A 14,200-nucleotide genomic window follows, 5' to 3' on the forward strand; every position below is an offset into this window, starting at 1 on the left:
ATTGCACATGCAGTGGGAGTTGTCAGCCGATTTATGAGCAATCCGGGAAAGCAACACTGGGAGGCTGTGAAGTGGATATTCAGATATCTGAAAGGCAGCTCGAGTTCAGCTCTGTATTTCCGAAAATCAAAAACAGGATTGCAAGGGTATGTTGATGCTGACAATGGTGGTGATATTGATAGCAGAAAGAGCACATCCGGGTATGGTTACACCTTCGGAGGTACTGCAATCTCTTGGGTTTCCAAGTTGCAAAAGATAGTAGCTCTCTCTAGTTGTGAGGCTGAGTACGTTGCTGTGACGGAGGCCACAAAGGAAATGATGTGGCTACAAACTTTTCTGCGGGAATTGGATCAGGACCACGAGGGAAGTGTGCTATATTGTGATAGCCAAAGCGCCATTCATTTGGCAAAGAACCCGGTTTACCATGCTCGAACGAAGCACATACAACTCTAGTACCATTTCATTAGATCAGCTTTGGAAGATGGAGCGCTAGTGCTTGAGAAGATCGCAGGGAGTCAGAATGCAGCAGACATGCTGACAAAGGCAGTGACGATAGACAAACTGAAGCTATGCTCAACTTCAGTTGGCCTGCACGAAGTATGAAAGTAGGAAAGAGCTGCTGCATCGATCAAAGTGTGAAGACAAATTAAAATTAGTCTTCAAGTGGGAGATTTGTTAGGTGTGGAATTGGCCAAACAAGTCAATTCTTTTGTTCACATAGTTGTGATGTAAGCGCTTACCTCATAATAGTTGTGATGTAAGCGCTTACCTCATCATAGGAAATTCATTCCTATAAATAGGTAGCTTATGGTTCATTTGTAAGATATCATTAAGATCATTTGCTATACACAAGAGAGAAAAAAATCTAAGAGAAATACTCTTAGTGAAAGGCCTAAGTAAGAGAAGGTCTTTGAGAGAATTTTCTGTGGTAAAATTCTTGAGTGTAATTGGGATTGGGGTTGTGAGGTTGAGTGTTGTAAACACTTGTAATATTTCTTCTTTAATAAGATCTGCAGCAGCAACGTGGACGTAGCTCTCACATTGAGGGTGAACCACTATAAATCTGTGTGTGCTATTTATTCTTCGCTTACATCACGGCGTAAGTAGGTTCTGTCTAAGGAGGTTGGTATTTAAGTGGTCCAGCTGTGACCCTCCAATCTTTCCTGGGAACCTGCTTACAAAAGTCGGATTTGGGATTCAAATCCTAACAATATGTTGCTAGTATATATATATATATATATATAGCTAGTTGTTTCTCAATTAAGCACACCAGGTACAACATCCAGTTATTTGGGCCACAAAAAGAAGATTTCAAGATTCATAAACATGTAAAATGAACCTGTAACAAACACTGACCAAATGATCCCTATAAATACGGTGATAAAAACAGGACATCACACACTTAGTTCAGTACCAACTTAATTTTAAACCAAACCATGTTTCTAAAGAGAAAGAAGAAAAAACTATAGAATGCAAATGGTGAACTGAGATTTTAGGCAGAGACTTTGAGCTTCTTAGTGATGGTGGCAATGTATTTCCCCTGATGAAAAGCTTGCTCCAATTCAAGCTCTGTAGGCTGTTTAGAGCCATCACCAGCAAAAGTACCAGCACCATATGGACTTCCGCCTTTGATTTTCTCCATCTCGAACATGCCAGCTCCGAATGTGTAGCCAATTGGAACGAATATCATTCCATGATGAACAAGCTGTGTAATTGCTGTCAACCTGCACAATATATCATCACATTTAGGCAATGTGAAACTTTCGAACTTCAAGGCTAAGAATCTGAATTACATAGATTTGCTTGAATGTACATATCCGTTAGGGTAAGTTCAGGGGCAGATGCAGCTCAGGCCAACCTGCATCATCTGGCACCGGTTTCATTTGAAAATTTTACCATATATACATAAGGCATAGATAAAATAATATGACAGCACTTGACGATCAATGCTTCCCAGCCTACTGATCAAGTACGTCATTTATCTAATATAGGTCGGGGTTGTTTGATGCCTATATAGAAGAAAGAAGTACTTAGTACTGTTTCTTAATAAAATCATTGTGAATACGTTTGAAAAAATGAAAACTCGTCGAGGGCTGCTATGTTGCAGTAATGTACTTGAATTGTGTTTTTTTTTTTTTTTCTTCATATGATGTTGCTACAGTATTTTGTTCATTGTATTTGTTCACTTCTTTAAATGTTGACACAACTTGTGAAAGCTTCCATATACAGTAAGTTTAGGCATCCAATGCATTCTATCCACACCCTTGTCACGCCCATTAGAGAAGGATTCATATAACATAGCTATAGAAAGACAGCAATTTGAAGCTAATTATTGAGAGAGAGGAAAAGGGACTAACGCGGTAGTTTCTTGGCCGCCTCCTTGAGAACCAGTGCTATAGAAAATGCCAGCAGGTTTGCCTGCTAGTGCTTGAGTTTTCCAGAGACCACCAGTTGCATCAAGAAAAGCCTTAAACTGAGCAGGCATCATCCCAAACCTTGTTGGAAATCCAAATACAAAGCCATCAGCCTCAGTAAGCTCATCTGGTGTAATCACTGGTGCATCACCTTTTAGAGGTGCACTCATCTTTGCAAGAATTTCTTCTGAAAGAATTTCTGGCACCTGTTCCATATATCAATTGGCATATAAGATTAACGACAGAAACGGATTTAAGTTATATATACTGATAGTGTACAACTGAATACAAGAAGTTATTACACTTTCTTACAGAAGCCTTAATAGGCGTATCACAGAGTGATCTATTGTTATAGGTCTAACTTAATCTTATGGAGTCAAAAATCTATACACAGCCTGTGCATAGAACTAAGAAAAACTCCACCCAATTGGCATATAAGATTAATGATATAAGTGCATTACATGCCCATCATTCGTTTTTCGGACCTTTTAACGAATTTAAGTTGTATATATTGACAGTGTAGAACTGAATATACGAGGTTATTACACTGTTTTAAAGTTACCTGATTAGGCTTATTATAAAGTGATCTATTGTTATACGTTAACTTAATCTGAGGGTATAAAAAATCTGTACATAATTAGTGCACAGAACTTAACGGACCTGCCATAGCTTAGCTTCAATACCTTCAACAGATGCAGCACCTTTCAATATTTCTTGTGCCAGCTTCTCAGCATGCCCATACATGGAATAGTAACTGCCAAAATTTAATATATATGTTCATGAGTTTTTAAATCCAAGAATAAAAATTTATATGTACAGGACCACAACTTTGACTTTAATTCTACTGCAAATTGCAAGCCAACTTTGAAAAGATGTAGAAAGTCCACGTAGACATTTGGAATATAGCAGATAAGCATGACAATCCAATTTGATAAAATGCTTCTAGAAACTACAACAGGACAATATTTCTACTAATATAGAAACATGAGTTTCTATATAGTATAGTCGTCCACCCCAAGGGACCCACTTTCTATATAGAAACTCATGTATCTATAGTAAATTTTTTAAAAAAAAGAATAATTAAGGGCCCGCTCTTTAATAATAAAAAAAATGAAGGGTCACTCTTTTATAATAGTAGAAAAAAAAGTGAGGCTCAAATGACGAATTAGGAGACAATTGCAAAAATAAATAAAAAAATAATAAGGTGGGTTCCACGTGAAGAAGTACGAGATAATTGTAACAAAAAAAAAATAGGACATTTAAATAATGATAATAAGTTCAGAAAATGGTAAAGGTACGCTTAGAGAAAATTTAAAGAAGAGAAATTTGGGAAAAAAAATAACGATTTAAATTTGCACATAAACCGCTAAAGAAGTCATAAAACCAAAAGATTTAAAACTTATACCTTTGGGTATAAGTTTAGACACATACGTCTCACACAAATAATGAGGAATAACATCAAGAAGGCGAAATATAAACATTCAAGAAATGTATACATATATTTTCTTAAAAAGATGAAGTTAGTCTATACTTAAAAATTTAAGACTACAGCAGATGCTGACACATGAAAGCGCTTTTCAGTGTTATTGAATATGAAATGAAACTCGATAGGAGAAGATATATTTCAAATCTTTCAATTGGGGAACCAAATCAGAAAAGTCATATATGAGAGAAGCGAACTAAATAAAATAATTTATTGATATTTTCAGTTAATTGAATTATAATACTTTTTATAATAAAAATTTCATAATTATATTACTAAAAGGTACTCTCTCTGTCCTAATTTATGTGACATAGTTTGACTAGGCACAAAATTTAAAAAGAAAGGAAAGATCTTTGAAACTTGTGGTCTAAAATAAGTTATAGATATTTGTGTGAATTTAAATCATTTCATTAAAGGTAAAAGAGGAAGTTTAAAGTTAAATGATTTCTAAATATAAAAATATATCATTCTCTTTTAGACAGACTACAAAAAATGTAATACTATTTTTTGTGTTGGCCGTGCTAGCATGGACTTTCATCATCTAGTATATAGCTGAAACCAGAGAGCAATAAATCATCACTAATAGTCAACAAAGAGATTATTCTATTGAAAGAACAATAAGAATTTACAAATTTAAATTAGTTTTAAGAAACAAAATTACTATTCATTTTTTTTTTTTTAAAAACTCTAAGCTATTCTTTCTTTTCTGTAACCATCTGGTGTCTAGTACCTACTGGCCTATCTAATATAGGTTTGTGTCATATAGGGTCGTTAAAAGGGAAAGTCCTCCTTATATGAAAAAAAAAAAATCAATCCTAAGACTCGAACACGTATCCTCTGAACTCCAAATTATTCAGGTTTATAGGTTTAACATAAAACATGTCATGACGAATACCTAAACATTTAGGCAAAAATAATCAATCATTTTCTATGCAAGGACTTCCAACCTTAAATCAAGAGAATAAACAAACATTGAAAACTATGGTAACTAAATAAAAGACAACTTCCTCCACAAAGGCATTAAAGGAATTTATGGGTGATATGAGGCCTTTGGTTAAAGTGGACTTGGGTCTAATATTTTTGATTTTTATTTTTTTGTCTTACAAAACAGGTGTCACTTTATTAAAAGTTTTCAGATATATTATTCTCCGGCTTGTGTAATCTTTCGAATAAAATTATAAAAGATAAGTGATTTTTCTGATTAAAAAAAATAAAATAATAGTGACTTTGTCCAGCTATTTCCAATAGTTCAATGACCGTTTAAGCAATGAACTCTGATATTCATAGTTGAGAACTGAAGATGAAGAAACCAACATAAAGAATTAACAAAGAAACATTAAAATTAACAAAAGAATTGACGAAGACTATCAAGAAAACCAAAACTAAATCATACCCACATCCCCTTCCAATTTAAAATTCAAACAGAAAACTTCAAGACTGAAAAACTGCTTTGCAGAAAACAATGAATAAAAGGTTACACACACAAAAACAAATATACATTTGATATACATATCAAGAAACTGAAATAGAAAAAGAGGAATACATACACAATGTACACTTTGGTTGCCATTTCAGAATCTTGAATTTTTTTCGTTCTATGTATATATTTTATAAAGGAATAAGAGAGGGGATAGAGAAAAATGGGCTAGGATCACTCTGCTTATATAGTGGGGGAGCCAATGGCCATTGAGTTGACCATTTCAATTTTTTTTGGTCAGAGACTTACGAAAAAACAAAAAAATAATTAATGACTTTTCTGTTCATGGAAAGAAAATAAAAAAACAAATTAAGAGACTTCTCAGATCATAGTAAACTAATTACGTCATTTGAATGGTTATTTGTCAATTATATATCCTAAAAATAGGTTGCTGATGTCATGCTAAAATCATCATAACGTAATAATTTACTTTTTTTTTCTTTCATAATTGGAAAAGAAAAAGAAGGGTTAGGGTAAACAAAGGAAATGTTTATACACCTGAATTTTGGATTTAAGTTATGTGTGCGGAGAGTGTAATTTTTCATATACTGTTACTGAATTTTAACATTGATAGCAGATTAATAATTATATTTATTACTTTTCAAAAAAAAAAAAATCAATTAATGCTAATTAAGAAATTTTCTTATAATTACATATAAATAACTTGATTGTGTAACTATTTTATATCGTGAATGGTGTTCAGCGTTCTAAAATGTATTTTACATTTGTTGTGTAAGGATTTTCAAATAATTGTTTATTATATCCCAAATTACTCTACTAATTGCAAACGTCGCCACGTGTTAGACTTTAAGATTTTTTCACGTGATATTATGATAGTCATCATATGTCGACAAGTTTGTGCTCACCATTCTTTTTTCACCACGAATCTATTGCTCTAGCTAGCTAGGTGTTTTTTTTTTCTCCTTAACTCAACTGATTGGACACTAGTGTGGACTATTTGCTCTCAGTTCAGCATATCGAGTCATTAACTCCAACTTTAGACACAACCCTTAACCTATTGAGGTTTTTATCCACTCTAACAACTCACTCTCAATCTATTGAGCCTACACCTGCCTACGCCCTTAAGATCCACTTTGTTAAACCCTCCCCCCTCCCCCACCCCCCCAAAAAAAACATCATTTGTAATGTTCACTACATGAGGTTTTGAATTGACTCTGCGATATGAATTTGAATTAATCAGTAAGTGAATATAAAATATCAGTAGATTATAAAGAAAGATACTTCACGAGGGTTTTTTTTTTTTTTTTCTCAACATGTCTTGCATGTTCGGTAGCCCCACTTAATTTAATGCTCGCTACGATAGCTTAAAGAAGACCAAAATGTTCTAGCCTCTCTCTAACTTAACTAGAGAGAGAAAGTGAAGGCAAAAGAAACGCAAGACTTTCAATTGAAATGCAACTTCTGACAGACATGACTGCTTAAAAGGAAGCTACTGATACGGAGATGACCACGGAGGAAATAGATCAGCTAGAAAGAAGCAGAGATACACCAAATATCAATCAAAATCCTAAAAAGTAAGTTATCTAGACTCATGACAATAAAAAAAACTAGACCTTAATATATAATTTGAATGCAACATCTGTTGGCACCCAATTTTGTCCCTCTTTTATTTAATTTTATCGAGTTTCTAAATTTACTGACGAGCTAAATACTTTATTTTCAAAATATTTTATTGCTACTACTATTAATATCATTACTTATACTTTTCGACGTTATGAGCATTACTTTATCATAAATTTTGAACAGTTAGTCATCATTTTCGTTTCGGGTTCGGATTCGTTAAATTAATTACAAGACGATACTTTGTAAAATCCTTACTTTCCATATACTAATTACTATTTATCTTCACATAATAAATATTGTACTGGTTACTAAATTAGAAGCCCGAAAATAATTAAAATAGCGGAGGAAGGACCAATATTTTTCAGTCAAATTATCAGCCCATACTCTAATTAATTCAACCAACCCACATTATTCCCTACCCAACTAAACAACCCCACATTTAAATACCCAACCCACATTTTAACCCAACTAAAATACTAAACGGACCAGCCCATTACCCCTAAATAAACGGACCAGCCCACATCACAATTTTACCCGACCCGGTCCAATTCCCCCCTAAAACCTTATTCCCTCCCTCTTTCTTTCCTTTCATCTTCTAGCCGCCTCCTCCTTCTTTCCACCCTCCTCTCTCCTCACGCTCCTCTCCACTTCTCCTCTTTCCTCACGCTCCTCTCCACTTCCCCTTGTCCCCCCACGCCGTTGTCTCCTCTGTCCCTCTCTGTCCCCCGCTCCTCTCTCTCATACGCTCCTCTCTCTCTTTTCTTAAAAAACCAAACGAAACCCTATAAATCTGGGGGGATTTTTTTTCGGATGGAAACCTAATCAACGTTAGGCAAGGGAGAAAAATCAACAAAGATTCTGGAACCCAAAAATTCCCTACAAAACCAGAGTTTAATCATTAAATATAGCGAGGATTCCAAAGAGAATGGCCAACGATTACTCTATCTGTTGATTGGAAACTTTGTCACTTTAATCGGGTTTTCGAGTTCGAGTGTAGATTCGACACCTCGTTCACTGCACCACGAACAGGTAAAATTTTGATTTTATTACGACCTGTTCTTCTCCAGTTTTCAGATTCTATGTTCGCATAAAAGAAATCATGTTTTGAGGTCTCATTGTTATCATTTCCTTCGAATCTGTGCTTACCGTTACTGTTAGGTTGGTTTGAATATTAACACATTTTCTATTTTTATGTTTGTTGGTAATATGTGTCTTCGTTTCAACAGGCGTTTGCATTTTTCGTTGATTTTCTAGGTTAAACTTCCAGTATGAATTCACATGTTTGGCATTCTTGTTTCGTCTAATTAGTTTAGCACGCATTTATGCATTTTGTTTGGTTTGAAGATCACTGGATATCAAGCACATTGTTTATACTTAGGACTAGACAATTGTGTCTGTTTAAGTTCGATATGAGCTTAAGGTTCGGCTTGTTCTGTTTAAGTTGGTTTTAAAATCCTACAGTTGGGTTGCGAGACAATATAATCTATGGGACAATATATTTGGAAACTCCTCCGCTTTCCAACAATAAGTAGAATGCCTTAAATCATTAGCTGAGTGTGAATAAGTTTAAATGATGGTATGAGAGTGAATTTTGTTTTGGGTGAATATAGTTTCCTCGAGCGTTACTGGTTTTATTTCTCTTTCCATTGTGTACAGTTTGAAGTAGTTTCATTGTAGAATTGAAACAAAACTCCAGATCTGTCCTTGTTTGAACCTTAAGGATGGTTAATAAAAAATGACTTCTGAACATAGCCTTTGGCATATCTGCTCGTTCCTCATTATGTCGTTTGTTTGCAAGTATTCTTTTGAAACAATAATCAACTAGTGTAGACTGTCCAGGATTAGTCTTTTGTAGGATTAGGTGCTATCATACCTAAATAACTTCCAAGATTATTCCTCTGAATGCATTTGAGTGTTTGGCAGTCTTGACACTAAATGTTGCTTGATTAGATATTGAAAGTTGTTGCCTGGTCCCTTAGAATAATGCCTCCCTTTCCCTCTGGTAAATTTCTGTCTAAGTTAAAGAACTGGCTGTCTCTAAGTGTGATTCGTTAATACTGATCCCATGCAGTTAAAGTTCTTGTATAAAAAATAGTTTAAATGCCCAGTTTAGTTGCTGATCTCGGGAAAGTTGTCTTTTATCCCTAAGAATTTACAAATCTGCTTATTGTGCGTGTTGACACCCAATTTTGTCCCTCTTTTATTTAATTTACTCGGGGTTTCTAAATTTACTGACGAGCTAAATACTTTATTTTCACAATATTTTTTTGCTACTACTATTAATATCACTACTTTTATTTTCAACATTATGAGCATTACTTTATCACAGATTTTAAACGTTTAGTCATCGTTTCGTTTTCGGGTTCGGATTCGTTAAAGTAATTACTAGACAACACTTTGTCAAATCCTTTATTTTGTACATATTAATCACTAATTATCATAATATATATATATTGTATTAGTTACTAAATTAGAAGCCCAAAAAAATAAACTAAATAGGGGAGGAAGGATGAACAATTTTCAGCCAAAGTAACGGCCCAAAATACAAATACAATTATTAGACCACACTTTAATTAATTAGACCAACCCACATCCCTTATTAATTCGGTCCAACCCAAAATATTATCAGACCCGACCCAATTCCCTTATTCTTTACCCTAAATCCCTAACCTCTTTCTCTTTCTCTTTTCTCTTCACAGCCGCCTCACTCTTTCTCCGCCTCTCTCCCCCTTTCTCTCTTTATCCTTCATCGCCGCTCACCCCTTCAGCTCTCTCCCTCTTCGTCTCCTTCGTCTCTCTTTCATCGTCATCTCCACGCCTCACGTTCTCCCCACTTCGACTGTCATCTTCGTGCTCTCTCCATTCTTTTCTGTCCGCCTCACGTTCCACTCTCCTCCCACACCTGCTCCACTCACCTTGTCCCCCCACACCTTCGTCTCTCTCTTCACGTTCTCCCCACACCCACGCCTCTGCCATCTTTCCCTGACACTTCCATCACGCCCGCTCCTCTCTCTCATACGCTCCTCCTCATCCCCACTCTATAAATGAAGAGGAATTACTCAATTGAAAGGGAGAGGTGGAACCACGAAAATCCCCCTACAAATAAAAGTTTCAACCATCAAAGATTACTGGAAAAGATCAGCCAACGATTACTCTAATTTTTGGTTGGAAACTTTGTTACTTTAATCGATTTCTTCGAGTTCGAGTACGAATCCGAGACTCATACCCACTTCACTGCGCACAAAAAAGGTAAATCTTGAATACGTTTCTTATTTTCAGTCTCTAGTTTTTGCTCTGGTTCGTTAATTATGTATTTTCCCTGTCGTCGTGTTGTTTGTTTGATGTTTGGATGTTGTTAGGATAGAATACTAATCGTTAATCGAATTTGAAAGATGTCTATCGTAGCTCGGATGCTTGAGAATCTATCTGATATCTAGTCTACTTAAATGCTTGTATGGTTCATCATTTGTTGGTTTTGTTAGTAGACATAGTCGAATTAATGTTCAAGCATGAGTTTAGTATCCGGAGGTCAGATCAAAATGGCATAAAATATCAGTGTAGTCGTTCGGGAAATGGCTTATACTACTCTGTTAAGTATAGCTTAATAGTTTTGTGTTGAATCAATATGCCTTTATTTTAACTTCCTGATCAGCATCCTCCTTATTTATCTCGACTCACTTAAGTTTAGTATGAACATAAGGGCCTGTCTAGCCTTGCAAATGCCAATGTGTTTGGTAGTGTTGGTCTGTACAACTACGTAATGTCACCTTGTACCCCTGAATCTATCACTGATTTGTTCACGCTATTCGGATTGGTCTGTGTGTTGTCATGTTCTTGTAGGATTTGATAATGACTCTGCTCTAAGATTTTGGTTTATTTTGAATTGAAATACTTGTGTCTTAGTCTGAGTATATGGTTACTGAACTTATGAAACTGAAAATGATAGGAAATTTGTGTTAGTCCGCCACATGAGAACTATGTCCACTTTGCGCTTCATGTTAAATGTTTGAAAATGTTAATAAGGCTAAAACCACCTACCTTAAATATTCATTTGTCTAAAACAAGGTCTAAAAGAGGTCATAATGTTTGGACAACTGGTACTTTTCTCTGAAAATCATTTAGGGTCAAAATGATATGCTAGCTGTAAACTAGCCTAAATTATGATGTATGTCTAGGAGATACTAATAAGAAACTGGCTGGAAAACAATAGAGATTTTGAGGAAATGATCAGTTTTTATATGACTTTAGAGTTAAAGGGACCAAGTAGCTCATTTAGGTGTACTTAAATGATAGTCCAATTTAGTTAACTAAACCACTGCATATCCGGCTTTTCCCCTGTCTACGATCATTGTTAAACTTAGTGCATTTTTCCATCTTGATTTGGTAATGCTGAAGCAGCAATGTAAGCCTTGTTTGGTCTAAGTTACTGGGATCCGTCTTAATATTTTAACAAGGATTACTGATAGTTAGATTAGTTAAGCCCACATTTCTTATCTGTTCTAATATCTTTCAAGCAAGTAGATTGAAACTGACTTTGGCCATCTAAGATACTTATGTTTAGCAAGTATATTGTCATCTAAGATAACTTTAATAGTCAGATTCCTCTCATGTGATCATTGGCCTAAGTATAGTAACAATGTTAGCTATTAATATGTTTCCCTGTTCTTCTGTTTTAATTAAACATCAGTCCTATCTAATCTCCAATTCCTCTATTTGTCGACATTCAGTTGGGACAAGATTGCCACCTGCATGGTTTTTGCCTTGCTGCTATTGTTGTGGTCTGCTGAATCTGAGGATTCTAGCTGCATTTTAATCATCATTTCAGCATAATAATTTGTGCATTTTTTGAAAGGTTCAGTTAGCCTACTAGGAATTGCGGCTGTTTGTTGTTTGTCATGAAATAATACCACTCTGATGAATGCTACGCTTGATGGAAAGAGGTTATTGCATTTTGTCGTTGTTATGGCTATTTGCTGGTTTGAAGTATTAAGTTGAAGAAAAGGTCATTGCCTTATTAGAGGAACTGGTCTGGTTTCTGATGCCTATTTTATAGACAAGTTTTGTTTCATTTGGGTTGTGGTGTGTCCTTAATGGCAGATAACCTGTGGTCCTAGGAACAACTTGCGGTTGTAAATTTTGAGCCAACTGTGTTGCTATACTGGACTGAGCAAATTCTCGATTATGTATATGTGTGTATATGACTGACACACTTTATCCCATACATTTATGGGGAGGTTAGTTGGTTATATTTTACATATTTCATCTTATTCGTCGAGTAGATACTAATCCTTTTCTTTTCATTTTTTTTTATACATGACATCTCGCATATGAGTCCAAGCGACTCGTCATCTTCTCCCGCATTTTGGCGTCGGGCCAAAGCCCAGCGTAACTCCTCTAGTCAGCCCCCATATAGTAGCAGCTAAGTAGCAACGATACAAAGAAATTTATTGGGCCGAAGTCCAATAGGTGATGAACAGTTCGCGGCAACATATTAAGGCTGCTGGGCCGAAGCCCAACAGTCAACAGCGGACAACAGCCTTCCTAAAATGGGCTGAGCCCATTTATATTATATCTACTCCTCCATTTTATTGTTGTGTGCATTTAATGTGTATTGTATGACTAATATTCGTGCTTGTTAATTAAGATAAACCTTAGTGGCATTAAGGGTTTTAGTTTGGTAATGGGTAGTTAATTCCACAAATTACATTCATTTCTATTTTTAAAACTATTTAGAGTATCTACAATATTTATTTATTAGAATAATTGATTTTCAAAAACAGCATGACTACATATTTCGGCTAAAAGAATCATAATTCATGCTTACTATCTTAGGAGTTTAAAACGTCACAAATCTTACACTAACGTTAGCTTATTCTAAGAAATAAAAAGCAAATTAGTTTTAACGGATAACTTTTTTTACTTTAGTTTCTGTCCAACACTTGAAATACATATTTGTTTAAAATAACCTTCGCACAATATACGTTGAACTAATAGTCTTTCTATAAGATTTTATTAACTCTTTTAAATTTGTTAGTCATTTTCTCCAAAACATATAAACATTACACATTCTGTTTCTTTTTTAGTTCATTTATAACTAAATTCTTTTATGCAACTATTATTTTCTATAAGTTTCACTTTAAATAACTTTAGCAATACTTACAAGGTATTTTCTTAAATATTTAAACATTTACATCTACATTTAGCCTTAATTAAATAACATAAGTCCGGTCGGTTAACCATTGTTAATGGGTCTTAAAGGATGCCTAATACCTTTCCTTTAGACTAATTGAACCCTTACCTAGAATCTTAAGTTTCGCAGACCTTAAACAGAGTTAACTTTAAACATAACTTTAATAAACTTTAGGTGTCCTAATTCACCATAAATAATTAGGTGGCGACTCCTTAAAAACAACAAAAACAGGAATCTCCAATATGTCGTACTTCTAACTTTAACTCCCGGGTTAAAATGGGGTGTGACAGCTTGGCGACTCCGCTGGGGAGGCAAACTTAGGTTCTAACCATAACGAACTTAGTTTTAATAGGCTTTGTGTGCTTATCGAAAATTACTTTATTTATTTGTTAACTGTTTTTACATGCTATTAATTGTTTGCTTGATATAAACTGTTTGTTTGATATAAACTGTTTATGTGTTACTGCTTTGATAAACTGTCATTCCGTTCATATTTCCTCCACTTCTGGAAAACTCACACATATTCACACACTTAAAACGGCTTCGCGGTTCGCGCCCGTGCACTACTAAATTACCCTTTTAGTTGGATTGATGTTGTGGATTTAGGCGATCGGCGGTGCAGTCGACGGCCACGGACTTTCCACTCCCAAGTTGTCCGCTTGGGGGAACCTTGGGTCATAGGAAGCCAACTCTTAGTCAGCCTAAGATAGAGCTAAACCAACACCCTTTATTAGGAGCATACATTTCGTTACCTAGGAGGTTTAATACCCTTGGTGTATTAAATCCATTAGATGACTTTACCCAAACGTCCAAGCGGGTTCACGACCCCGAGTGACACCAATCATACTTTATGTGCATGTTTGAAGGATAATTGTGCCTAAATATTGACTATTTGCTCTAATTAATTAAACTTTAGGAGGGAGGGCATGACTAACGTTTCTATGACAGGTATGGATTTGCATTGGAGTACAATGAATGACGAAGATCAATGACATCACAAAACGGAGCTGAAATTTAGACATAGGAAATTGTATTACTTTTCTTAGATCAAG

The 14,200-nt window shown here is 35.1% G+C and overlaps 1 protein-coding gene across 2 annotated transcripts; it reads right to left on the reverse strand.

Annotated features, from left to right (window-relative positions):
* Positions 1–1,309: 1,309 nt before the first annotated feature.
* LOC132627703 (NAD(P)H dehydrogenase (quinone) FQR1-like) lies at positions 1,310–5,541 on the reverse strand. Of its 2 annotated transcripts, XM_060343288.1 has the most exons (4): positions 5,445–5,541; positions 3,075–3,168; positions 2,358–2,620; positions 1,310–1,724 (listed from the first exon to the last, which is right to left on the reverse strand). In XM_060343288.1, the coding sequence occupies exons 1-4, from the start codon at positions 5,465–5,467 to the stop codon at positions 1,493–1,495; spliced, it is 612 nt and encodes a 203-aa protein (XP_060199271.1). In that variant the 5' UTR covers positions 5,468–5,541; the 3' UTR covers positions 1,310–1,492. The 2 variants fall into 2 exon arrangements, with proteins under 2 accessions (XP_060199271.1, XP_060199341.1); XM_060343358.1 differs by lacking the exon at positions 5,445–5,541 and having other exon boundaries at positions 3,098–3,168.
* Between the last annotated feature and the right edge of the window lie 8,659 nt (positions 5,542–14,200).

This window comes from Lycium barbarum, chromosome 1 (genome assembly GCF_019175385.1).
Source record: "Lycium barbarum isolate Lr01 chromosome 1, ASM1917538v2, whole genome shotgun sequence".
NCBI lineage: Eukaryota > Viridiplantae > Streptophyta > Magnoliopsida > Solanales > Solanaceae > Lycium > Lycium barbarum.